At 42.2% G+C, this 24,559-nt stretch overlaps 1 protein-coding gene across 2 annotated transcripts in view; it reads left to right on the top strand.

Moving 5' to 3' along the window:
* Window positions 1–24,299, top strand: part of LPAR1 (lysophosphatidic acid receptor 1) — a 75,324-nt gene extending 51,025 nt beyond the window's left edge. For both annotated transcript variants that reach the window (XM_062019281.1, XM_062019280.1), the window contains one exon: window positions 23,220–24,299. In XM_062019281.1, coding sequence (XP_061875265.1) covers window positions 23,220–23,521 — 302 coding nt within the window. In that variant the 3' untranslated portion in view covers window positions 23,522–24,299. The remainder of the gene's footprint in view (window positions 1–23,219) is intronic.
* Window positions 24,300–24,559: the final 260 nt, after the last annotated feature.

Raw genomic sequence — 24,559 nt, 5'->3', positions numbered from 1 at the left:
CTGTAAAACTTTGCCCTTCCGGGACGACTGGTAGAGTATGTCTCATGAGACCACAAGTTATTCTACTGACATTGTCAGGTGTTTCAATCTCATTCTTCATGTGAGACTGAGAAATTTCTATTATTTTTTCTACCTGGGAAGGAGATGGAAGAGTCATGGTCTGCATTTTAGATAGTTCAGGGTTAAGCCTTCGTATTTTCTGTCTACTGCTTCACTTTAACCATATGGTTTATCAGCTGACTATGGAGGTTTTTTATACAATGTCAGAACAGCAGAAGTCTTGCATTGTCAGCAGCTCTTCAGCTGTGGGCTCTTGAGCATGTTCCGCATGAGAAGCACAATAGCCACAAGTGAAACCTTCACCTCAGTTACAGATGTGAGTGGTGAAAGCAGAAAGAGGTTTGCATTGAGATCCATGTACCTTTCAGGGCTACTGAAAAAACTGAAGATCTTCAACCTGAGTTGGCAGAAATCACCTGAAAAGTAGGTCATACTGCTAGAAGCCACACAGATGCCAATGGGATACTGAAAGGATTTTGTGGTTTAATGTACATTGTATGCACTCAAGAACAGGCCAGTCCAGGTGCATGTGGTAGGGCAGTGCACAAGCTTTAAAGACTACACAAAAAAAAGAGACATAATCTATAAGGTTGACAGTAACAGATGGGAAAGACTTATATTCAGGCAAAATGAACAGGTAAATGGATTGAAATTTAATTTTCTTGTATTTTGTTTTACAGGTTGACTACCTGTAATGTTCATTTGAAGAATGCAGTTGCAAAGTGTTTATTTCTATTTTCCCCCTCTCTAGGCTGGTTCATAGTCAGCAGCACTTAGGAAAATGAAGTGTAATTTCTCAAGAATATATACTGACTAAAATTTTTGTTCTGAAGCTAATGAGTCGATAACTCATGTTAGAGAAAAGGAGATAACTGTCACTGTTAGGTGAGATTGAAAGGTGCAGTACCTTGGTCACTGAAGCAGATACACTATATCCATTGCAAAATACAGAAGAAATTGACATTTCTGATAATGCTTGGCATAGGTTTGGAACCTATGAGACTGATCTGTGAAGATTTATAGATATTGTAAAATAGATTTCTGTATTTTGACAACCTATTTTGACAACAGATCTTTTGAAAGTATTTTTTTTGTGTACATCGGTGGAATGTCTTTACTGTTCCTTCACATTATTATTATTATCATTATCATTATCATTGTCATTATCATTATCATTATTTCAATATGCATGCTTGTTACATAACATAGTAAATGAGAAATGAACCTAATTGGCTTTTCACGTGCTCTGATTTTGTTCAGATGCCAGAATATAGGGTGATCTGCAGGATTTATCCCTGAAGATGTAAAAATGTAGGGGGTTCTTCCATTTTCTTTCTCAGGCACACTGTGGCCTTAATGAGATCTGTGTTGAAGAAAGCTGTCAGCCTCAGGTGAGGAACGAAAACTCTCTGAGGGAGCTGTTAATTCAGCAGCTGGCTCTGATCCCTCTTTCCTAATTGCAGCAGCAGCTCCTGCCCGCACTGTTCCCATCCCGAGGGAGGGTGACCATCTCCAAACCACAAGGACAAATGTTAGGAATGGTCACCTGCTAAGACTCGCTGTCATGCTCAGCCCCTCCGTGTCCCTCTGGTGCATTTCGACATTTTTCAAGCTATTCCTGGGCAACCCTTGCCTCTGGGAGAAGCTAAGTTGTGGGGCATAGGTGTAGGACTGCAGAGCGCCAAGGGATCATTGATTGCTGCTTGCTCTCTGCCTGATGCTCAGCCTTGTGGAAGGTCTTTGTCTTCCATTGCATTTTGGATTTAGTCTCTTTCAACAAGCAGAGAGTGATATGAGTGCGTGTTTGAACTTAAAAACCCTCCCGTTCTTGTTGCAAAGAAAAAAAAGAGGAAAGAGAGTGCATATTGATTCAAAGGTTGTATGGCTTTGTAGACCATGGGGATTAGAAATGGTCCTGAGGATAATTGGCATCTAATCCTTGGCTGTTCAGCCAATGTTCTACGTGAAATGAGTTGTACTGGTTGAGGTCTTTCCAGAAGAGCTTGCCTTAGTTCAGTCTGGTGAGAAAGGGTCAGTTTAAATAAACAAACAAAGAGAACTAATTAACTGAGAATAACTATGTATCACTCTTTAGATGAACACTTCAGCTTTCAGTCTATTCATCCATCAAATACTTGACAGTTGCCACTGCCTGGTGATGTTCAAGAGCAGAAGGTTTTCAGATATGCAGCACTGGCCTTGTTTGCCACACCAAATAAGCATGAGAGGTGTGTAGGCACTCAAGAACTGTGACCTTGTAAGCACATTCCAGAGAACACAGTGGTGATTGATGCCGTTTCCCCATGAGGTTTTTCCTTTTATTTATTTTTTATTATTATTCTTCATCCACCCTCCCTTTGTTCCCATCTCTCCACTCCCTTTCTTTATTTATAACTTTTATCTCGTTGGCCTTGCCCCTGATCAGCTGGCAGGCAGAAGCAGTGCCTCTGGGAGCCAGCCCATCCACCAGGATGGTATGTGGGAGCATGAACTGGAGGAGAATGTCCCAAGACCACTGCAGTGCAGACCACTCTGTCTTGTAGCGCCAGTGCCCCGATCTCAGATGTGCCTCTGAGCTGGGCGGGGCTGCCGGGCTCTCCTGGCTTGTGACATGGCAGAGAAAGCAATTCCAGGCCTATTTCTAGACAACAAAGTCTAGTCATCTTTCTACAAGCCATTGTCATAGGCATAAATATCAAGCATATAAAGATTTATTTCTGGAAGAAGAGCAAATTCTCTTTTTTTCCTGAGTTTTTGGAACCAAGCTGAGAAACAGAATAAGGATTTGTTACATTTTTACCCTGGAAGAGGCATTGTCAAGTTTTTTTTCCAGTCTCCATCAAAAATAGATGTATTTAAACCATAAAAGTAGATCCAATCAAACTGATTTCTTATTGTAATATGCATTACGAGTTAACCTCTTCTGTTTCCTTTGTGGATATGGATTGATTTTGGACATTGATTTTACAAGCAAACATGATCTCATTAACAGGAAGTTTTTAATTCACTGTGCTTTTGCTGAAATGTTTTGATTTTTTTTTTCTAGTTTTTTAAATGTTTCAGGATTTTTATTTCTGCTGGGACTACCCGTTTCATACTCTGCAGCTTATCTGAAAGCTGTTTGCAACCAGAAGAAATTGCAACTTCCTTAGAAACTTTAGTCACTAAAAATTAATTTTGTTTTTAATGTCATTAATCTTTCAGATGGAACTTTGAAACAGAGCCTGCTGCCCTTGGCCACTGGCCGACACAGGTCATTTTACTGTTGCTACTGAGAATTCTGGGAGGTGTTTTGGATTTCTTGCCTTGAGTACCTCCTTCTGAGTGTAGCAGAGCCCACAGAAAGCACGCAAGGCTGGAGCACATCCTCCTGCAAGGCAGTGGTTCGAGGTGCAGAGGACATATTTTCTTCCAGGGTCTCCAAAATTTCATTTGTTCTAGGAAGACTATAACCTCTCCCTGGTCCTCTGGGAAATTTGACATCAAAAATACACTTTCACAAAATATTTTTATTTTAACCTAATTGTCAGATACGTCCAGTTCCTAAGCTCAGGACCTGACTGAGCAGCAGTAATGGAAAAAGTACATTGCAAAGAGATAAAGACCGGTAAAGCATTAATCCAGAAAGAAGTTGTGCCTGTTAGAGAGATCCTTGTAACATCCCTTTGACAGGAATGTTAGGCCACAGTTGTAGATATTTTGCAGGATACAGTTCATTTGACAATGCCTCAAATTTCTAATGTCTTCTTCTCCTTTTAAAACAAGTGAAGAGAGGTGGATCCAGAGCTGACTGAAGGACAAGTTCTGCATTTGACTGTGTTAACACCAGGATTTCACTGTGAACATTGGTGTAATCCTAGCAGGGACATAAACCAGATTTTAAAACCTAGCCTTGACCTTAAAAAAAACAATGATGAAACCTATTGAAACTCTTGAGTGTGTTCCATTCGTAAGCTTTGTACTTTGTACGCCTCTAAACAATATGTTTGTCTCCTAAAACTTTTAAGAGTGGTCTTCTGCATACACAGGCTGACTATCAAGAGTTATTCTTGACTCACACAGTAGAAAGGATCTTGCAGATGTCAGTTTTGGGATGTCTTCATTGCATAGTGCACCACTGAGTGCAGATCTCCCACAAAATAACATGAATTACTAGAGAAAATATACTTGCTACAGATTTTATTAGAAAAACTTTGATGTCTTTCTTCACTTGAAGTTTAAGTCCACTGCCTTTTTCTGCTGCTGTTGCTTTCAAACAGGAGATAGAAATGTCTGTTGGATGCAGCAATTTAATTGAGCATCTTTTCAGATGTAATAAAGCAGGAACCACAACAAAAGAAGTCACACAAAGCAGAGGTTTCTGATACTGTTTTAAAGAGTTACCTTTTTTTGTCATTTAGAGGGAGTCTTAGTACAGTATATAGAAAAGATAGTAGTATGCTGATATCACTGCTTGTATAAAGCTGCCTGTATGCAGTTTTACAGGCAGCATTTTGCAATTGTGTGGTACGGGGGAGTTCTGTATGTGCTGAAATCTGTGATAATGACAGATGTATGTTGCCGCATCTGAAGCCATCTTCTGCACTTCTATGACATGGGCTGACCAGTTTCAAACAACAAAAAAAAAAGTCTGCATGATAAGAAGCTTGGAAGTACATTTTCTCTTTCCAAACACTTCTATCTTTCATGCCACAGGAAAATAAAACGCGAAGTGCTTGGAAAAGGCAAGCACATTGCCAGCATTTTAAAGAGCTGTGAGGGAAGAGTTGCTAGGCTAGCAATAGGTTCAGAAACTTCCTGAACCAGCGTGAGAGAAACATCTGGAAATGATTAATTATTTGGTAGTTCACTTCTTATATGAATTGTCCTTTAATTTAGAGGGAGAGGACTTGTATTAGATTATTTCCTTCATTTCAGTAAAGAATGTGTATGTGTGTTGTGATGTGTGCCCTCAGTGTGAAGTTTTTCCACGGGATCTCTGATTACTGTGACCACAGCTGCCCTCTTTGTGACAGTGTCAGCTCTGGCTCCAGGACTTGCTTAGAGTTCATGAGTGTTCAAGAGCTGAAAAACTTGCCTTTGGTCTGCACGTGATGCTTTGGCAGGAACTGCCTCCAATTGTGTCCTGTTCCTGAGTTATTATAAACACTTGAGAGAAAAAAAAAAAATCAACAAAAAAAGGCGAGTGTGGGTCGTTGATCGGCTCTGGTGAGACGAGTCTTCAAATTCTGGTCATAGCAATTGCTTCTGAACCCTAACAAATAGCTGGGGTAGAGATTGTGGGTTGAGTCTTGTATTTGCCTCAGTTGCGCAAGGATTTTGTCTCACTGGCAATGCCTCAGAACATTACAGAGAGTGGCTGTGATTCTCCCTGGAGGGGACCGCTGTGCACTGCTTGGCTCTTGACTCTGACGAAGCTACTGGTGGAGGCTGTTCTGGCTCCTTCTCTTGGTCCCTCCAGTGCATCTTCCAGCAAGAACCGCAAGAGAGTCCCATCACTTCCCTTGGCATGGAGATGCCCTGGTGTTTTTGCTTTCACCACTCCTCAAAACAAAAATACCCCAAAACAGTTAGACATCCTGGAAGCCAGGCAACACAAACACAATGTCACAGTGGCATTAAGTAATTTATAGCCTCGTGATAACTATGTGCTTTTGAAAAGCCACGCAGTGATAAATGAGTTGGAGAGAGACATCAATACCATTCCTTAATTCATGCTCTTTTCCTTCACTTTGCTTAGCATGTTGCAGGTTGCTTTAGTATGAATGTTTCCAGGAAAAATACTAAAGAATTATTGCACAGAAGGGTTTTGTCAGCAAGTTTGTGCTGCTGGTGGTTCCGCGCAGGAAGCAGACAACTCATGCTCTTGTGATGCTGTCTTGATGGGACAACTTTCCATAACATCACGAAGTTCAAGCCACCTGACATTTTGTGTATTGCTTTTTGAAAAGAAACTAATTTCCTTGCTTTTTAATGTGCTTGCTCTTGCATGCACCCTGCACCATCTGTTGTGAATGACTGAATTTTCCACTCAAAGTGCTTGCATTGCAGCAATATCCAAGCTCAGAACTGATGCTGGCAGCACTGTCTGAGAGCCATGACTGAACCTTGGGAGATTCCTGGGTTCAACACTCTCCCATGTACACTGAACTCTTGCCCAAAGTCACCCTGATGAGTACAGGTATTATTCTGTGATGCAGAATAAGGAGGAGGAGATGAGGAACATACAGGTTGTGAATCAGTTACAGGCACCTTTTCTTTTTCTTTTTTTCTTTAATGACTATAACATATAGCCAATTGCAGTAATATACAGAGCATCAATGATGGTGGGAAGTCACAGCAATGCACAACAGTAGCAGGCTTTGATTTCAAGGGAACTTCCCTAGCCACTTAGGAGGAAAAAACAAGAACTATCAGTATATGATAGACAGTGGCACTTGGTGCTGTCCTGGATTTGGGAAGGGAAGAAGGGTCCGACAGTACTGCTGTGCCTCCCCATTCTTGTTCAGTCACTTCCCCAGGCACACACAGCTCAGTTTTTGCAAAACCCCTGTGGTTGGTGCACTGATTCAGGCTTCTCCTGCTGTGGGTCAGGCAGGAGGGGAGCAAACTCTGTGTGTAAGCCATATCAATAAGGGAGGAGAGCAGCTGAATTGCAACCAGAAACAATATCTTCTGTGTACTGGAACACAGAGCTCACCAACCCAAATGGCTTAGATGGGATCCCAACATGCAGGCTTTGCAAAATGCTCAAGCAGCTTCAGAGATAAGATCAGCCAAATGCTGATGAAACAAGAAAGGAGTGAAGATTCTGTCTTACCAGTCCCGTGTTACCTGTCCTGTACCCATAGCCATGTTTGGCCTGATTGAATACACCAACACTACCTGCTTAAAAGTATTATAGCTGGTGAAACTTGCATGTGCCTTCTCTGATAGAGGCTGTTTAAGATACAAGTGTAGAAAATTATAAATATAAACAATGTTTTCAGAAAAAATAAGTGTTGGAAACACTGTGAAATCATCAAACTTGCAGTAGATCAGTCTGGAAAACCTGCCTAGTAATTACAGTGTTCTCAGTTCTGTATTCTCATGTGCATAGATCAACACGGTTACTATATCAGAGTTCAGATGGCAGGATAGCGGAGCGGGCACTGGTGACAGGAAAAATGCTTCTGGTGTCACCAGATGTGTAAGGAAGCTGAATGTTGATTAATTTTGGAGAAGGAATAAGGTGACTCATCCTTTGTTGCTTGCCACTCCAAGAAGGTATCAGAGACAGAAAATCTGTGCCCTTTTCCTTCCCTCATAGTTTGCAGAATAGGCAGTAAGAATCCAACAAACCTGAAGCTGCTTGTACTGGTTGATTTTTGTCTTTATTATGTGAGACAGAACTTTGACCAATCCCCAAGCTACAAAGCCTGCCAACTGATCAACTACCCACTTTGCTGGAGGGTAGCTCTGCAGAGAGAGACCTGGGAGTTCTGGTTGATAACAAACTAAACATGAGCCAGCAATGTGCCCTCGGGGCCAAGAAAGCCAATGGCATCCTGGAGTGAAGAGTATGTCCAGCAGGTCAAGGGAGGTCCTTGTTACCCTCTCCTCTACCCTGGTGAGGGCTCATCTGGAGTCCTGTGTCCAGTTCTGGGCTCCTCAGCTCTCCGCATCTGGGACAGGGAACTACCGGAGAGGGTCTAGCATAGGGCCACCAAGATGATCAGGGGACAGGAGCCTCTTCTGTATGAGGAAAAGCTGTGGGATCTGGGACTGTTCAACCTGGAGAAGACTAAGGAGGGACCTTACTGACACTTACAAGTACTTAATGGGTGGATGTCAGGAGGACTGGGTGATGCTTTTTTTCTGTAGTGTACAGTGACAGGACAAGGGGTAATGGACAAAAGCTGGAACACAAAAGTTCCACTAAAAAAAAAGGAAAAACTTCTTTACCATAAGGATGAGGGAGCCCTGGCACAGGCTGCCCAGGGAATGTGCGGAGTCTCCTTTTCTGAAGGTTTTAAAAACCCACCTGGACACATTCCCGTGTGATCTTATCAAGGTCAACCTGCTTTATCAGGGGATTGGTCTGGATGATCTATAAAGGTGCCTTCCAACCCTGACCATGTCGGGATTCTATGATACCAATGAAAAATATCTGGAAGGATGGGCACTGAAACAGCCTCTCTACCTTGCTGCATTCATCCCTAGTTTTGCTAACCTGACTTTGTTATGGTCAGTGCTCTGAGGTCTGCAGGAAAATGATGAAAAGTCAGCAAGTATCACCAGAACTTTATTTAAAGTCCACCAAAGACTGATCTCAGTTTGCATCAGGGCTCTTCCTTTATGCACCTTCCCTACACACTGCTGCTACCTCAGTTTACCTCACTGTTGCCTCAACATACCTTTCATTGTTAAAACATTTTAAAAGAAAATTAAGTCAGCTCTAATTGGCTTCCCTCAGCATGTTGCAGAATAGTTAGGAGGTTTTGTTCTTTTCTAAAGAAAAAAAAACCCCTCTACATGTCATTTAGAGCAACAGATCTACTTCTTGGAAGTAATTACTTTGATGAATAAAAGGATTTTGCAAGCAATTTGCTTAGAATGTGCTAATTGCTTTTTTGCTTTGTTTTATTTTAACCCAAAAAATTCCCCAGTGGAGGCCTTTCTCTTCAAAGGTCTCTGTTTATCTCTCACAGTTTTCCATTTGCTTTACATGCAAGCCCACAAAATATCTGCTAAAATAACAACTGCAGAAATCTTGCACATAGATTCATATATGCAGTTCATATCCATGTGACAGAATGTCTGTCCCAGAATAATCTGACTTAAACTACTGTGAGCAGTGCTGAATTAAAAGTTCTGAATGGTCCTGCAGGCATTGCTTTGGGGGTATGCTGGAGGAGGAATTCTCCAGTGTAGGTGCTTTAGCTAGCTGTCATTGCAGTAAAACACATATCTTGTGCCCCCAGGTCCCACCTCCTAGACATGTGCTGGTACCATTGAGCAGTGCTGGTGGGCACAGCCTGGTGCTGTAAGATTTTTAACATGGAGCAATTCAGAAGCTGACAGCAGGAATTTGAGGAGGTGTCATTTTTTAATCATCTTGGCCCTGTTTCACCTCTTCTGCTGCTCCATCAATTTTCCGCCTCCTTAGCCCAGTAGATGAAATGCAGATCTGTGGAGCTGCTGAAGGTAATTCAGCTGGCAGTTGGATTATAGTTTCGTAGCAATCTCGGCCCTTTAACTCCTCTTTCATTGAGGAATAGTAGATGGTAATACCCTACTTAGGTCTTCTGTTTGGCAACCTGTACCCATGATTGGAACTCCGTATTGTTTAAAGCAGAAGAATGCAATACAGTAGATGGCCTCAACATGCTAAGACTTTCATTAGAAGACTTATAGTCTTTCAGAAACTTGTAATGGTTTTCTACAGAGACAGTATGGAGGAGATTTCTTCTTTTATAGGCCTGTTCTCTCAAGGCAGCTGTACCATTTGCAGTTGTTTTTACAACTGCTTCTGAGAGTCAGTGGAGTTACAATTTCTTTGATGTCTCACTCCCTGCTTATATTCTGTTCCTTTTCTTTGGGCAGGTAGCATAGCTCTGCACCTAGAACCCACTCCCATGGAGCCACTGAAGCAGTGTGCCATTCAGGTGTGGCTCATAGGCATAGTGTGTGGGATCAATCGGAAGAGACTGGAGGGATCTAAGGGCCATCCAGAGCATGCAGAACAAATTAGGCTCGCCACTGGTGTGTCATTCTCTGCATGCAGTCTTGAGCTTTCCAAGTGTGAATGAAATGTTTTTACAGGTATCTTCTGCCTTTCTGCCTCTGGCAGCCATTGATATGGTCTGCACTATATGTAGCTGGTCTGCAACATCTGATTGAACTGTTATTAATGGTTATTTTTAAAAGTAAAGCACTGCCCTGCCATACATGATGATGATATAATTAGCACAGATTGCATCTCAGATAATTGTTTACAATGTCTTTTGTATTTTGAAAACTTCTAAGACTGTTTCATTTTTAACTGCCAAAGCTTTTACATGGAATGGCATTTAAATCCCTTATCCCTTGAGGACTGAGGTCTTTGGCAAGCAGAGAGTGCTTAAAGGGAAGGATTTTCAAGTTCTTGCCCTTCAGAACCAGCACACTCCCCAGCACGTCCATGGGGAGTACTTATGTGGGCACAGCCACAAGCTCTGCTCTCACAGCAGCTTGCTGTCACTGTGAGAGACAAGTTGACTTTACCCTTAGCCTGAAAACAGGTGACAGTAGAAAATTATTACTGTCAGCTTTGGCAGTCTCATCAGAGAGTCCAAGAGTTCAGTGACAGGTCTTTCATGCCCAGCAGCAGAAGACCCATGACAAAGCCAAGCTTTGGTTGAGGTGTACTACAGAGAAAGTAGCAATGTTAACACCTTTTCCTTCCTCACTTGGTAGATACAGGCTGGATTTAAATGACCTTTGCCTGGTGCTTGTCATGAACACCCTTAAAGAGATGAAGCTGGCTGGGAATCAGCCCAGTTTTGGCATTGGAAGTATTTCAGTATTCTGCTGCAACACAATTTTCTTTCAGAAGTAGGTGGGAGTAAGTGAACTGAAAGAGGAGGCTTAATGCCTTTTTTTTTTCCACTTCTTTATTATTGTTCTTTTTTATCATAGCCAAAATCTACAGTCCTTTATGGGGACACTGGAGCAAACTTTTTACCAAAGGTCAAAAGGAGTCACATCCTCAGGAACATGCAGATTAAGCAACCTCAAAATACTATGATAGTGCTCTTTCTTGTGGTTTCAGAGGCTATTTATATAGAAATCTTTAAGCCACAGTGACGCAGGATGTGGTGCTAACAGAGTAGCTGAAAGGCAAGCACTATTTTTGGACACTTTTAGGTGCCCTACTTTGCTTAGCTGGGGTCAAATTTAGAACAGGAGAGCAAGTTACCAAATGTAGAGCACTGTTCCCAAAATCCAACTGAAACACCAGGAGCAGTTCAGGATCCAGAATCAAACTCACATCTCTGATAAATGCAAGAAATATGGGGTAACTTGGTCATAGTGAGAGGACACATCACTCATCTAACCCAGAAGCAGATTCAATGGCTAACCCTTCAACTGGATGAGACTAGACTTCCCTTACTGGTAGTGATGAGGGTGCCTAACACATTCCCTTGGTTTGCTTTTCGTCTGCTTGTACTGATCTAATAACATAAAATGGAACTATGCAAAGCATCCCTCTCCCAGCAGCTGCATTCCCAGGGTTTTGTACCATGTGTACAGGTGAAAGGGCTGGCTGCAGACACACCTGTTTTTTCCCCAGTATAATGCATGGTTTGGCAGTGTGACTCGTGAAGCTATGAGTTGAAATAAAGGCTAAATTTTATCAGTGCTGTCTTCTATGTTTATCTGAAGACTTTAAACCAATATAGATTCTGTAATGTAAATAATAAAAGAAATCACAGAGAAGCGGTCACTGGAATGCAGATATTTGCCAGCAGCAATCAAATATTTCCCAACTTGTTCACTGTATTTCACATTTTAAGAATGGTAAATTCTGTTGTTACAGCAGTAAAATTATATACTGTAGGATGGTTAAAACCCTTCTGACAGTACTGTGCATTGCATTGCCTCTTTCTTTTGTGGTAGTATTATAAGGAATCCAGAGACTGGATGTTGATATACATCCAGTATCAGAAGTTGATATAATCATTCTCCCTGACATCTAAAGTATGTTACATTATTATATCCCTGTCCAGACAGGGAAAACTAGATATTCCAATGGAATTTGGAAGGATCTGTGAGAACCAAGAGGTAACCACATCGCTTTAATCCGTGTCTCATCTTCAGTTTAAAATATTGACCAAACAATTATTTTCTGCCCACGTTATCAGCCTCATCTAGACAGATTTAAAGGAGTACATATAGAATTCAGTACTATAATGTGGGATTTATCCTTCTCACAAGCTATCAGTATATACTTACCACAAGCAAAATGTAGATTCTTCTTCACTCAGTGCTTCTTTTCAGAAGTGCAATGCCATGTCTGTCTGCTATCCCTCTGTTTTATCATTCCTATTTGTAGATGCCTCACTGGCAGTGTGATAGCCACTTGCATGGTGAGGTGTACAGGTGACTTATTGTTGCACCATTGTTTGTGTATAATCTGTCCAAGGCTGCTTCTGCCTCAGACAAGTATTTTAAACTCATAATATTCAGATAAGGAATAGAAGATCTTTTTGGGCAAATTATCCATAAGAGATATATATATATATGTCGAGATATAGATATAGATATAGATATATAGATATAGATATATAGATAGATATATAGATATAGATATATAGATATAGATATATAGATATAGATATAGATATAGATATAGATATAGATATAGATATAGATATAGATATAGATAGGTAACATATCCAAAAGACAGACTGATTTTCCAGGGAGATTTATTCTGGAGTGATATGCCTTCAACCAAGAGGGCATTTCACCTCTTGTACACTTCACTCTGCAGCTCAGCTCTCTTTTTTTTCCCCAGAGGTGCACAGTTGTTCATGGTGATTTCTGCTTCTTAAGACTGTTTTGTGTAACTGGTCTTAATGCAGTTCCCTTGAGAGGTGTCCTCCACAGCTTAACCAGCTAGCTATAATCAAATAAATAATAATATAACTATTTAAAATTAAAAAAATACACAGTTTTCTTGCAGTTGAGGTAGAATTGGTGTATAGTAGAGTCATTTTAAGTATCTCTGCCTTTTTGTAGCACTTTCTCCTGTCCACAGTCTGATACTAGCATGGGAGAAACAAATTGTATCCCTATTAAGGAAGCAGATAGAGACTAATATTTTTCTTTTAATATTGTTATTTTCATCTTCTGTAAGAATAAAAGCAGTCTTTTACATATTAAATTGCATCCACCCATGTTTCATTTTGGAAATTTGTGTTGCAACTGAAACTTATCCAAACATAATACAAGTAACACTTAATGTCCTTGAGGACAAAAGAAGATGGAATTAAATAATCTCTTGTACCAATCTCTTGTTGTTTGAAATCTACTAAACAAACTGTATCGTTTGAGCATAACATTGTGACCATCCCTGGGAAAGGACCAGAGTACTGCGGAGAGTATTGTGGATTTCCAAAGAAAAAGTGGGCAAAATGGGTTTTTTTCAACATGACTGTGAATGATTTTTCTGTGATTATAAACTACAGATACTAGAGAAGCAGTGAAAAACCCAATTCCCAAACATGCTAAATATACCTTGCAGAGGCAAGCAGAACAGAGTCCAGTTTGGGAACTCTGCCCGCAGCGTGCCAGCTGTCCCTCTCATGCCTCAGATGACCTCTTGCAGCAAGTCTTTGAACTTACATAGGTATGTTCATATTGCCACCAGTCCTGGTCATCTCCAGCTGCCTCATGTCTGGGACCTGAAAGCCTCACCCAGACTCCTAGGACAGAGTGGGCTCCTTTTGGTATTCAGGGATGGGTCTGTTCCCCACCCAGCAACCTAAGTCAAGGCCATGAGCAGTCAGTGCCCATAAAGAGGATCCTGGCTGAGGTTTGACTACAGGTGCAGGTAGGTTGCCAGTTATGGACTGAAATATCCTAATTCTAAATTTACCTGGACATCTGTTGTCCAGCTTTTTTTTGGTCCCATGCTGTCATGACCTGTGGAGACCAGTACCATGAACCTTAAGAGCCTCTTCCCAGCTGAGTTTCTGTGCTCCTTTTCCAGCCAAGCTACTGCCACTCATTTGGGACTGTAGGGGCATTTGTGTCCATGATAGAGCATAAAGGCTTATCTGGAATGCCTGAAAGTTGAACAAGACACCAAAATTTCCTCTGTCAGGTTCTTGGCAACAGCAAAACTCCACAGGGACTACTGTTTGTCTTTATCCAGAGATAAATACTCAGATTGCTTTGGCAACATCCGGACTTTTATTCACAGATTAGCCTCGTATCTCTATGAATTTAGAAAACAGTTGGAATCCTGACCATTGGAGCTTAATGACTTCCTGGTTTTGTCTCAAATGCTTTTTACAGAAAAAAGATTTGCTTTTTTTCTTCTGCAGGGGGCAATGGGGTGAGTACTGTGTCTCTCCTGCAGTCGCTAGATAAGTGGCAAATTCCATTTTTCCATATCCTTTTGATCTGAGGGATTCAAATGGATGTAGATAAATTGCTATGGGCTCAAGCTTTCACTTGTCTTTTTAAAACATGCTGTCTTTGCAAAGTGTTCTTTAAAACTATGACTAGCATGCATTTGAAACAAGGAAGTGTTCTAACACCTTTGGTTTGCAGTTGTCAGTCAAAAAACAGTCCTGGTCTCCTGCACTTCCATTAACACTTGATTTCTCCTTCAGACATGTCAGCCGAGGAATACTTGAGGGTGGCTGGCCAGAGACCAGTGAACTCATTTTGCAGGACTGTAAGCAGCAGAGACTGACAGCAAGCATTAACCCAGGCTGGACTTTAAGGAGCACACATGAAATAAACCGGATGGTTCTGACAGTTTTACTTCTGCCTGCATCTCATTTTCTCCTCAGTTTGTCTCATTATCAGTCCTCCCCAGGCTTTTGTTTCTTTTGCTGTTTCAAATTCAAAAGCGGTAGATACTGTGAAGATACAGAAGGGCTTGGAGACACACGCAGTGTCTGAAACATCTGCAGCTGGAGCCAGACTCTGTGGAAAAGCCACCCAGAGTCCAGGTGGGAAGACACACAGCAGATAGGACCTCCAGAAGTGAAGCCAGGAGGCCAAGTGTCAGCGTACCCTGCCTCCGGGGCTTGGCAGCAAGCACTCAGGAGCAGTGAGTGCAAAATGCTGCAAAAAGCAAGCTCATGAGGCCTCCCTCAGCTGCCAGTTACCAGTCCTACTGAGGGAAACATCTTCATTACTTCTTGTCTGTGTTTTCAGACTGAAGCAGGAGAAGACCCCCTGAGAAACAGGAAAGCCTGATTGATGGCTATCAGTGCAGCGCCACCAACCACTTTCTGTCTGAGCATCTCCAATTGCAGAGATGGCGGTTGTGTGGCAGGTGGTGACACTGGGGTTAATGACACCCTGTGAAGTGCCATGGTGAGTTGAGTGTAGCTTTCGTTGATAGGTATTTGTGTGGAAGTGTGCCTGGTTTAAAGGCAGGGCTTTGACCTAAAGATTTCATTGAAGAATTTATAAGAGTGCATGTTTAAATTATTAATTGTAATTGGCAAGAGCGATGTGGTAGTGTGAGCACTGAAAGAGAGCAGAGGCCGGGCTGTACCAAAATGGTCTGTATGCCAGCGGGAGTATCAGTGGTAGCCAAGACTGTGTGTCCATTTAGGAAGAGTTTTTTAATTTATTTTCTCTGAAACCAAAGAAGGTGATGAGAATTAAAGGGATTAACAGATACCAGTGAAATACTAAATATTAAGGCCCAAATTGAGGCAATACCTAACATACACTGCAACTTTTCACTTTGTGGGCCAGGCTTACTGCTTCCTCCAGGCAGAGCCTCAAGGAAGCTTTCATGTTAAGTCATTAGTATGCTTTAAACTAGATAAGTGCTTCAAGAGGGAAACAGACAAGCTCCTCAGAGAGGATGTGATTTGTTGACAAAGATAGCCATGCTTTAAATACGGAATAAATTCTGTGCATGGGACTTCAAAGGTGAAGACAGGCATTTGAAGCAGACCTGTCCTGCAGGGACAAGGGAGCATGTTTTGCAGCAAGACATGACTTCTCTGTTCCTAGATGATCCAGTCATTATTTTGTGCAAAGTCTGACCAAACTCAGCCACTAACAAAATCACAGTACTGGGTTCAGGAAAGGGCTGGAATGTGCATGTACATATAGCTGTAGAGAAGGTAGGAAATCATGGAATGGATGCAGTACTAGCAGAAACAGTTTATTTTTAAATCCTTTTGCAAACCATGGGTTCAGTAGGCTCAAAAATCTGTCAAATGTGTCTAGTTTTTGTGTGGAGTTCGGATACTTGAGTAAGCTGAGGTCAGGGTTTTATCTATAACCTGGAGTCTCAGAGTTTTTCAGCTTATAGGAAACTAGAATGGGGTTCCCAGGGGCAGGGCACACATGGTGTTGTGAAAGACAAACTGATAGCTCTTACCACCTAGCTCATCCTATATGTCCCCTAGTTTGACATTTTATTTGGTTGGGTCCTTTTACTCAAAATAATCTTATTAAAAGTATATGTAGGATACTGCTGCATGAATATGAATTTAGATTTTATTTAGCTTGACCTTGTTTCTTGTTTCCTATTTTTCACTGCTGGAGATCTCCCCCCTTCCTTTCACACATAGTCCCACCAAAGAAATGTTTGGCTTGAAACCCAAAGGGGCCATTGCATCAAAGTCTCCTAGACACTTGTCAGAGAAATGTAGAATTTAGCACTCAAATCAGAAGCTGCAGGAGTGTGCTACAAATGTCTCACTCATTCATACAGCTGCCTTAAATAAAGAAACTTTAAATAAATGAAGGAGTTTTGATAGCAACCTTTTCAACAAGACCATTCTTACTGGCACACTGCTGCTCTCCCCTGCCTGGAGTGTTTTTCAAGAACTCTCTTTCACTGTCATCTTTCCTGAGCTTTTGGAGTCTGTGGATGGAGAGGCAATCCTTGCATATCTGAAGTTCCACAGGATTTGCCAAATTTAGCGTAGGACTATTTTATGTTTGTTAATCTGGTCCACATGTGGTAGTCACATTTTGCTTTTTCACACAAAAATTCCAAAGGTGAAACCAAACCTTACCGCAATGCTGACTATTTCCAACAGAAACTACAAAAAACAGCAACAACTATGTTTTCATCCACCAAGAACTAAACTAAAAGTTGGGGAAATTATGTCAGACTAGAATTAGAAGAATTATCCCTATACTGTATATGTTTACAATGTGATAAATGATCTTCATGGATCTTTTGCATGTATAATAATTCAGCATTCATTTTACATTTCATCCTCTAATATTTATCTCTGGCTAAAACAATACATAGCTATAAAGGAACGCTGTTTCCTGCAGCACTTCTCCCTATTCATGCCATGCACAGTGTGATAAGGAGTGTTATTCATACAGCATACAGATGGCTAGAGTATGAAGAAGGGCAGTTGTGTTGCAGCTGATGAGCTCTCTTCTCAACGAGCACGGCAGTCAGCTTTCCCCGCTGAGGCTAGGATTGTAATGGGACATGGAAAATACCAGGCATTTCTGTAGCCCTTTCCAGCAACAGTTTTGTTAAACACAACAGAAGTCTCCCTGCCAATAGCATTGCTTTCAGCCTGCAGAAGGTGCAGCAAGGCCCTTTACCATGTTGGTAATAGTCAGTGATGCTCAGTGTCCTTTCCTCTCTTGGTCCCAGTGAAAGAGGTGATGTACCTGCCTGCCAAAAGTTCCAGGCAGAGAACACGAGGGGATTTAGAAAAGACAACAGGCACACGAGGGGAGGTGGGTGACTGGCATAATACAAATGTCTCTGCGGTTCAGCTGGAGTGAGTCTCTTCTGTCTTTGATATGGTAGGGTCTTATCCTGTTTCTGAAATCCTAACAAAATGGCAATTACAAACAAGATCCTTCCCCCTCTCCTCTTTCTCTCCTCTCACTCCCTAAAAAGAGGCCCTTTCCATATTTTTCCCCTCCAAATAGACTTCTCCCTATGAGGAATTTGCAAAGTGAGTGTGAGAACATGCCAGAAATCAGTAAAGTCAGGGTCAACACCCAAGACAGGTGGAAAAGGGCCCAGGAAAGGGATGATTAAGCAGGAGAGAAGGAATACTTCAGAATAAGTGTGCTCACCTAGAGCCTCTGAGGGACATCAGTGTGGGACTTGGCAAGACTAGAAGTGCTTCTTTTATTTTGCTGTTGTGAATTAGAGGAGAATGGATGTTCATGGAATAAATGCAGACTTACAGTGTCCAAGGCAAAAGGGAAAAAAAAAAAAACCACCAAAAACTCCAAAAAAACAGAATAAAACCAAAAAAGTACTGTCTGGGAAATGCTTTGCCTGCTAACCTGAGAAGTTTCATGAGTACCTGTCCAGTCTGGTCACTGGGAGGTGGTCGTGTGTGAGTCCCTGGTATGTGGGCTGGCTGTTGAAGGCTGAATTGCATTCCTGACCTGCTGTTGAGGCCTAGGGCGGCACTCGGACACTGTGTTCCCAGGGAGCTGCCAGCAGGCGTTTGCAGGTGAGCTCCAGGGTACTCCTCTGTGCCATCCCTTACCAGAGCTGGCCCCAAGCAGGCTCCAGGGGCTGAGTGACTCCAGTATGTTGTTTATGAACTTCTTATATCCTCCCCAGAGCAAAGCCCAACACAAAAACAAGGCTCTCTTTCTGTTTGCAGCAGCAATAAAACAGTTTAATATACAGCCTGCTGGTAAAACTGCACCAAATGCTCTTACCATGCATGTAGAGGGAAGGTGACTTGGAAGTCACTTCTCTGAGCCTGGATTTGGATCTGTGCAGAGTCTGCCTTTGAAAAACAAAAGAAAGCTCTAGCTCTGCAAGACAAGCTGATGATGCTTTTCCCCCGTCTTCAACCTCTTTTCCACTAACTACATCAGATCCTCTGGGTATGTCTGCTTCTCAGAAGGAAAGCTCTTGCTTACTTTGTTTCTTACCAGTTTTTTGTAATATGGACACTTAACACATTCTCCATGGGTAGGAAAAAAAGTCATTCTGCATGAGCCGTGCCTAGTAATACACTAAACCAGTAGGCATGTTGAGTGCAATAGCACAGAAGTCATCTGTCATTCAAATGTACTCTTAAATTAACATCTCTGTGTTTTGAGAGACTGATTCTATCATACTTTTTTTTTTCCTAATTTATCTTTCTGTACTGTCTGCAGTTTGTTGTGTTGCTTTGAGCAAACGTTCCTGAGAGGATCTAGCGATAAGTGACTAGTTCATCAATGGTTATTCTCATGAAACTTGTTTATTTTCTGCTGATGGTTTTTGGAGTTGTTTTCCCTTTTGTTTTTCTAGACACTCATTTTCATGTGATTTTTCATGGTGGGTTTCATATGTCTACTGCTCACAACAGTTTTTACTCTTCTGCAATCAAACCTTGCTGTGAGGCCATGCCAGGCTTACCCAGGAGTTTCCGATCCAACTACTGTGGAAGCAAAATCTGCACCAGTGCACCAGTCGAGTGTTCAAGACACATGTGATGTACTCATAATGTGGTCATTGGAAAGCCCCCAGTGGACTTCTGCCAAAGCACATCAAGACAGACAATGCATGAGGAGTGGGAGTTTCAGCCCTGGGTTAGAGGTATCACAGAGCAACAGAAAAGGAGATTAGTGTCATGACCATTTTGTTGTAACTCAGATTTCCTGCTGTAAAATGTGCTTCTCGGTCTATGGAGACCATTCCCTTCTTGGCCCAAATCTTTTCAGAAGATGCAGTGTCATTTCTCTGGTTCCATCAAGCTTTCCTGTCTCACAGCTAACCATTCACCCCTCAGCTTGGTGGGCATTTCTTCCTCACCCAGCCCTGCTTTGCTAGATCTGCAGGGCAGTCCTGGGCGTGCACTGTAGGAATGTTCCTCCAGCTACAATTGAGCAGTTCAGTCAACTCCATGCATTGCCAAAGTCTCGAAGGACTGTCAGGGTTAGAGGTGTCACCCCAAGGTGCCATCTGTCCAGTCAATGGTGCCCTTCAACCACCTAAGGACATACCGTCTGGTTTTTATTTGTGCATGTTGGGCTCTCCTAATGCCATGGCATGATGATGACAAATCCATGAAGATGAGCACATTGATTCACTGAATACAATAGATGTGCTTTGCATGTCATTGTAACCTGAGTTTGACCAAGTTTGTAAAGTATTAAGATGCACATGAAAGCTACTCACACTGTACTTTGGCCTGCCCTCAGTTCTATTCCCGAGCAGAAAAATGCATCAAGGTTTTGGTGTATGCTTGAAGTTTTTCATTATATGGCAGCAGGAAGCTTTTGGACCTCGTCTTTTTGTTAGATGTGACACTTTTAGATCTTTATTCTTGATGAAATCATGCACAACAGATTTGTGGAAAAGGAAGAACTTAACCTCACTTTCAGCAGCATCGTTTTATTTCTACAAAGCTTTTTGTTTTTTCCTTCCGGGAAAAAGAATTCCATGTTTAACAGATTATATTTCCTCAATCTAAAGTAATAGGAGACTGTCATTTTTATGTTCCTTGCCTTGTACCTAACTGAAGCATGCCCTTACCGTGAGTGATACTTTCTAGCATTTCCCAGGGTACTGACACTTAGGTAACAAGTGAGAAAACCGGAGGCATGGTTTATGTCACAATTTGCAAGCACTTAATAAGCCACAGGAGTCATTAACATGGTGGGAAGTTTTGCTAGGAAAATCCCAGGGGCTAAAGTAAAACAAAACCCACTAGACAGAATGGAGCTGGCTTCAGCAGCCTTTACTTCCCAGTAACAAATGAGCCATCTGTTCAGAAGCTTGAAGATAGCCTCGCTAAAAGGTTCAGTCCTGACTGCTGTGTACTCCTCTGCTGTCACCTCTGCCACATGGAGGAAACACATTGGAAAGTCAGCCTGGCCTGTGCCTGGGGGCCAGGGCCATCAAAAGCCCACCTTACACAAGTGGCTCTGGAGCTGGGCAGCATGCCAGCACCTCATCAACTTAACTCCAGGACTGGCAGGAGCCACAGGGTGACAACTTGCAGAATAATGACTTCCATTCTCTTCCACAGCTGAGTGAGAAGGTGACCCCTCATTTTTATCTTCTTTTTTAATGCAGCGTGAGCTGCACAGGGCATTCAGCTGCTTCTCAGCCAGAGTGCACTGTTTCTTGAGTGCAATCACATCACATCAAACCTTAACATATAGGTTATCTGATCTGGCTGAGATACTGAGAAGCCCAGAGAGGCTCAGAAACTCGACCTGATACCAGTGTTCAGTGCAGTGAGCTGCACGCAGACTTTTGTCAAAGACTTTGGGCCTTTCTAAGGGGCAAATATCCAACTGCCTCACAGCACTGCTTCTTCTTGTTGCTGTTTTTAACATACCCAAAAATGTCAGCAATGTTCTGTTTGGCATATGTAGCTTCTCAACAACAGATTTGGGGCAAAAAAAAACCCAAAAAAGAATTGTTGGAAAATTGGAAGCTTTCAATTGCAACTCTGAATAATGCTAGGAGAGCTTTCTTGTCAGCTCCATTGTTCCCACATTGGACTTCTCTGCTATAGGCTGGGTTAGGATGCTGTCATCGTCTATTGTCCTTGACTGTAGACCTCATGACTTGCAGTGTTCCTGTCGCTGATGTTGTTCTCCTGAGGCAGCCTTTAATAGAGAAACTACATGCTCAAGTTGGAATGAAGTTCTCCGCTGTCTCACTAGCTAGGAGACTGAACACAACATGCACAGTTTCAGCAGCACGTGGTTGACTTTGAAAGATTGCCTTGGTGTCTGAACAAACCATCTCAGCAGAGCTGCACCATGCAGAGGACACCCTCTGTATCAACCTAGATACTTCTGCAAATAAAGAGATGCAGTTTTCTACTCTTCTGGGAACAGGTACAAAGAGGAACAAAAGCCCATAGTCTTTTGCATGAATTTCAAGTACTCTTTTCTAGGACTGATGGAAGCCAAAAGAGCTGCAGACAAAAGCTATAAAGTGGATTCATGTGTTTGATGTCATCTCATCGTGGGAGAGTTTCCTCCCTATGCTGTAAAATTGCTGCCAGCATCTAACAGTCATTTGGCCAAAGACATCAGTGTTTTGTACTGGCATCTGGCAGTTGGCCTCCCAGCTTCTTTCACTTTCTGAGCTCTGTTGATCAGCAAATTGACAGGCATTGAGTGGCACTGCAGCACCATCAGTTGCAAGCAAGCTCAGTTTAAGGCTGCTTTTTGGTATGTAGAAAGCCTGTAAATGGTTGCCTGGTTGGCAACGAGTGTCTGTAGCCCAGCACATCCCACATGTTTGCAAAGTCCTTGGGAAAATGGCTTTCTGTTTGGTCTAAGTGGGTTTGATATCCAGAGAGTTGTCTGCTCACCTTACAGCCACCACTGCCCAAGCTGGAAATAGCTGTCACCTTCTTAGCAGGCACGGCAGAAAATCTATGTGCTCTGGAGACTGACTGTAGTCAGCTCCTAAACCTGCAGAGAGTATGCAGAAAAAAAGGGAGACAGTATATTAACAAATAAATACCATAGTGACAGGAGAACCTGTTTGTAAACAGCACTCACCGGGTAGTGCTGGGAAGCCCTTCTTGCTACTGCCTGCACTAGGCCTTCCCACTGATGATAAGACCTTGGTTTCCAACTCTGTTAAGCATGTCAGCCTGGAAAATCTCAGGAGCACCATCTTTGTTCTGACATGATTGGTGTAGTGCTTATATTTAAAACCTCTTTAACCTTACGAGGAGTTAGCGTCTTCATTTAACTCAATATTCCAAATAAAACACAAGGCGTTTGATTTAATTTCTGCATTGAACTCCGAATTTTCTTCTGGGCTTTATTCCCCTCAGAGCTTTGCAAAGCAGAGAAAGGACAGAAAAGCATTTTAATCAGGGTAGGGCTCTTTGGCATTTACACTATTGAGGCCTGAGGAGCCTCTGAATTTCTGTTGAATAGAGCCCTAAGAAAAGAAGTAGATCTGTTGAAGGACGGCATTTCAGAGCAAGAAGGATGTGTGTTTAGGACTTTCCATTACATAATGAGGCTGAAATGGATTAACAAGACCCAGGCTTTCTTTTTCTTGAGAATTGCTGCCTGCACCACTCTTTTTCCATTGCTGATGCTTCAGTCACAGCACTCACAGAAAGGTTTTCTTTGTTGTTATTAGTTTGAGAAGTAAATTGCAGCATTGTTTTGCCTGACCAACAGATTGATTAGTCAGAGGTTTCTAGCTAAAGGGGAAAAAATGTTCCTCATTATCAACTTTAAATGCAAATGTATTTGCCAAGGAGAGTTTCAGATGGGGAGGGGGTGGGATGCCTTGCTCTTTTGATGTGCTTCCCATAGCCATTTACAGATCAGAAAGGCATCGCTCTCATCAGATCAGTGAAGAAATAGTGTGGGAACATACTCTTGAAGGAGAAAGTTAACCCTTGCCTCTTCCAGTTGGATGGTTCTCATCATGTTTTGACAAGTAGTGGTGCATTAGTATATTGTGGGTTTTGTTGTGTTTTGTCTGCTCTTTCTCTTTCTAGGTGCTTTCATAATCTGCTGGACCCCAGGATTAGTCTTGCTGCTGCTTGATGTTTGCTGCCCCCAGTGCAATGTCCTGGCCTATGAGAAATTCTTCCTGCTCCTGGCAGAGTTCAACTCTGCCATGAACCCCATCATCTACTCCTACCGGGACAAGGAGATGAGTGCAACCTTCAAGCAGATCCTCTGCTGCCAGCGCAGCGAGAGTGCCAATGGCCCCACCGAAGGCTCGGACCGGTCGGCCTCTTCCCTCAACCACACCATCCTGGCTGGCGTCCACAGCAACGATCACTCGGTGGTGTAAAACCACACCCAGACGCATGGTCGATGAGGAGTAGTGGGCAACGCCGCTGAGCGGGGTGGGTGCATGGCCCTGGGGAAGGTAACCCCACTCACAAGGCTTTTTTTCTCAAACACTAATGGACTACAAGTGCTTCTTTTCCAGGAGCCCGACACAGCAGCGCGTGTGGCCCACCCCATCCACAGGACTGGCCGTACTGCAAGGCCTTTGATTTCTACTTTCAAAAAGTAAGAGGCAGATGCCTTGCACTGTGGTCACGGAGAGCCCACAAAAAGCCTCCCTGAGACTTTGTCGGACTTCGCTGCATCTTGGTGCCAGTCTGAATCAACTCTGATTAATTAAGCTTATACCTGCTTCACTGCATTTACATGTAGCCACTTAGTCTTTTTTAAAAAGGGAGTAAAGGGGATAAAAGTATGCCTATCATTTAATAGACATGTAATATTTATCACCATCAGCATGCTTGTGATGAACATTTTCTGTGCAGGGAGTAAAACTGTGCTCTACTCTTCATATCCTTAGCCACACTGTCATAACTACAGTAAAAACAAAAGTAATTTTTCTAATACAGGCAACAGGAAGATGATGGAAACTGACTCTTCTTACCTCCGTTACTGGTGTTAGAGAGCATGCATGTTCTGTGTGTATGCAAATTGTTTTAATTATTAAAAAAGATTAAAAAATAGCTTCATTGTAAGGTCTGCTGGAAAGTAGAAAAGCATAGACTGTATCTCAGTGTTTGTTTAGATTATGAAATAAACAGTACTCGCTCTAGTCACAAGGTATTTAATGTTCTTCTTTAAAGTGTGGTATGAAATGTGTAACATGTGAGAGGTCCCAAGTTTTCCATGGACAAACTCTTAAAGCAGGACATATCCCCCAGGTTCTTAAAGAGCTATAGTCAGGTTGGAAGATTTAAAAAAAAAAAAAACAAACAAACAATATTTATTACATCAGAAGCTTTTCGTGTTGGTGGCAGAAAACAAGGAGATTTTTAATGTGAAAGACTTGTATTAATTTCTTGTAAAACTTTTGTTGCAT

This window comes from Colius striatus, chromosome Z (assembly GCF_028858725.1).
Source record: "Colius striatus isolate bColStr4 chromosome Z, bColStr4.1.hap1, whole genome shotgun sequence".
NCBI classification, from domain to species: domain Eukaryota; kingdom Metazoa; phylum Chordata; class Aves; order Coliiformes; family Coliidae; genus Colius; species Colius striatus.
The sequence above is the reverse complement of the archived record's forward strand: the minus strand, read 5'-3'. Positions and strand labels throughout refer to the sequence as shown.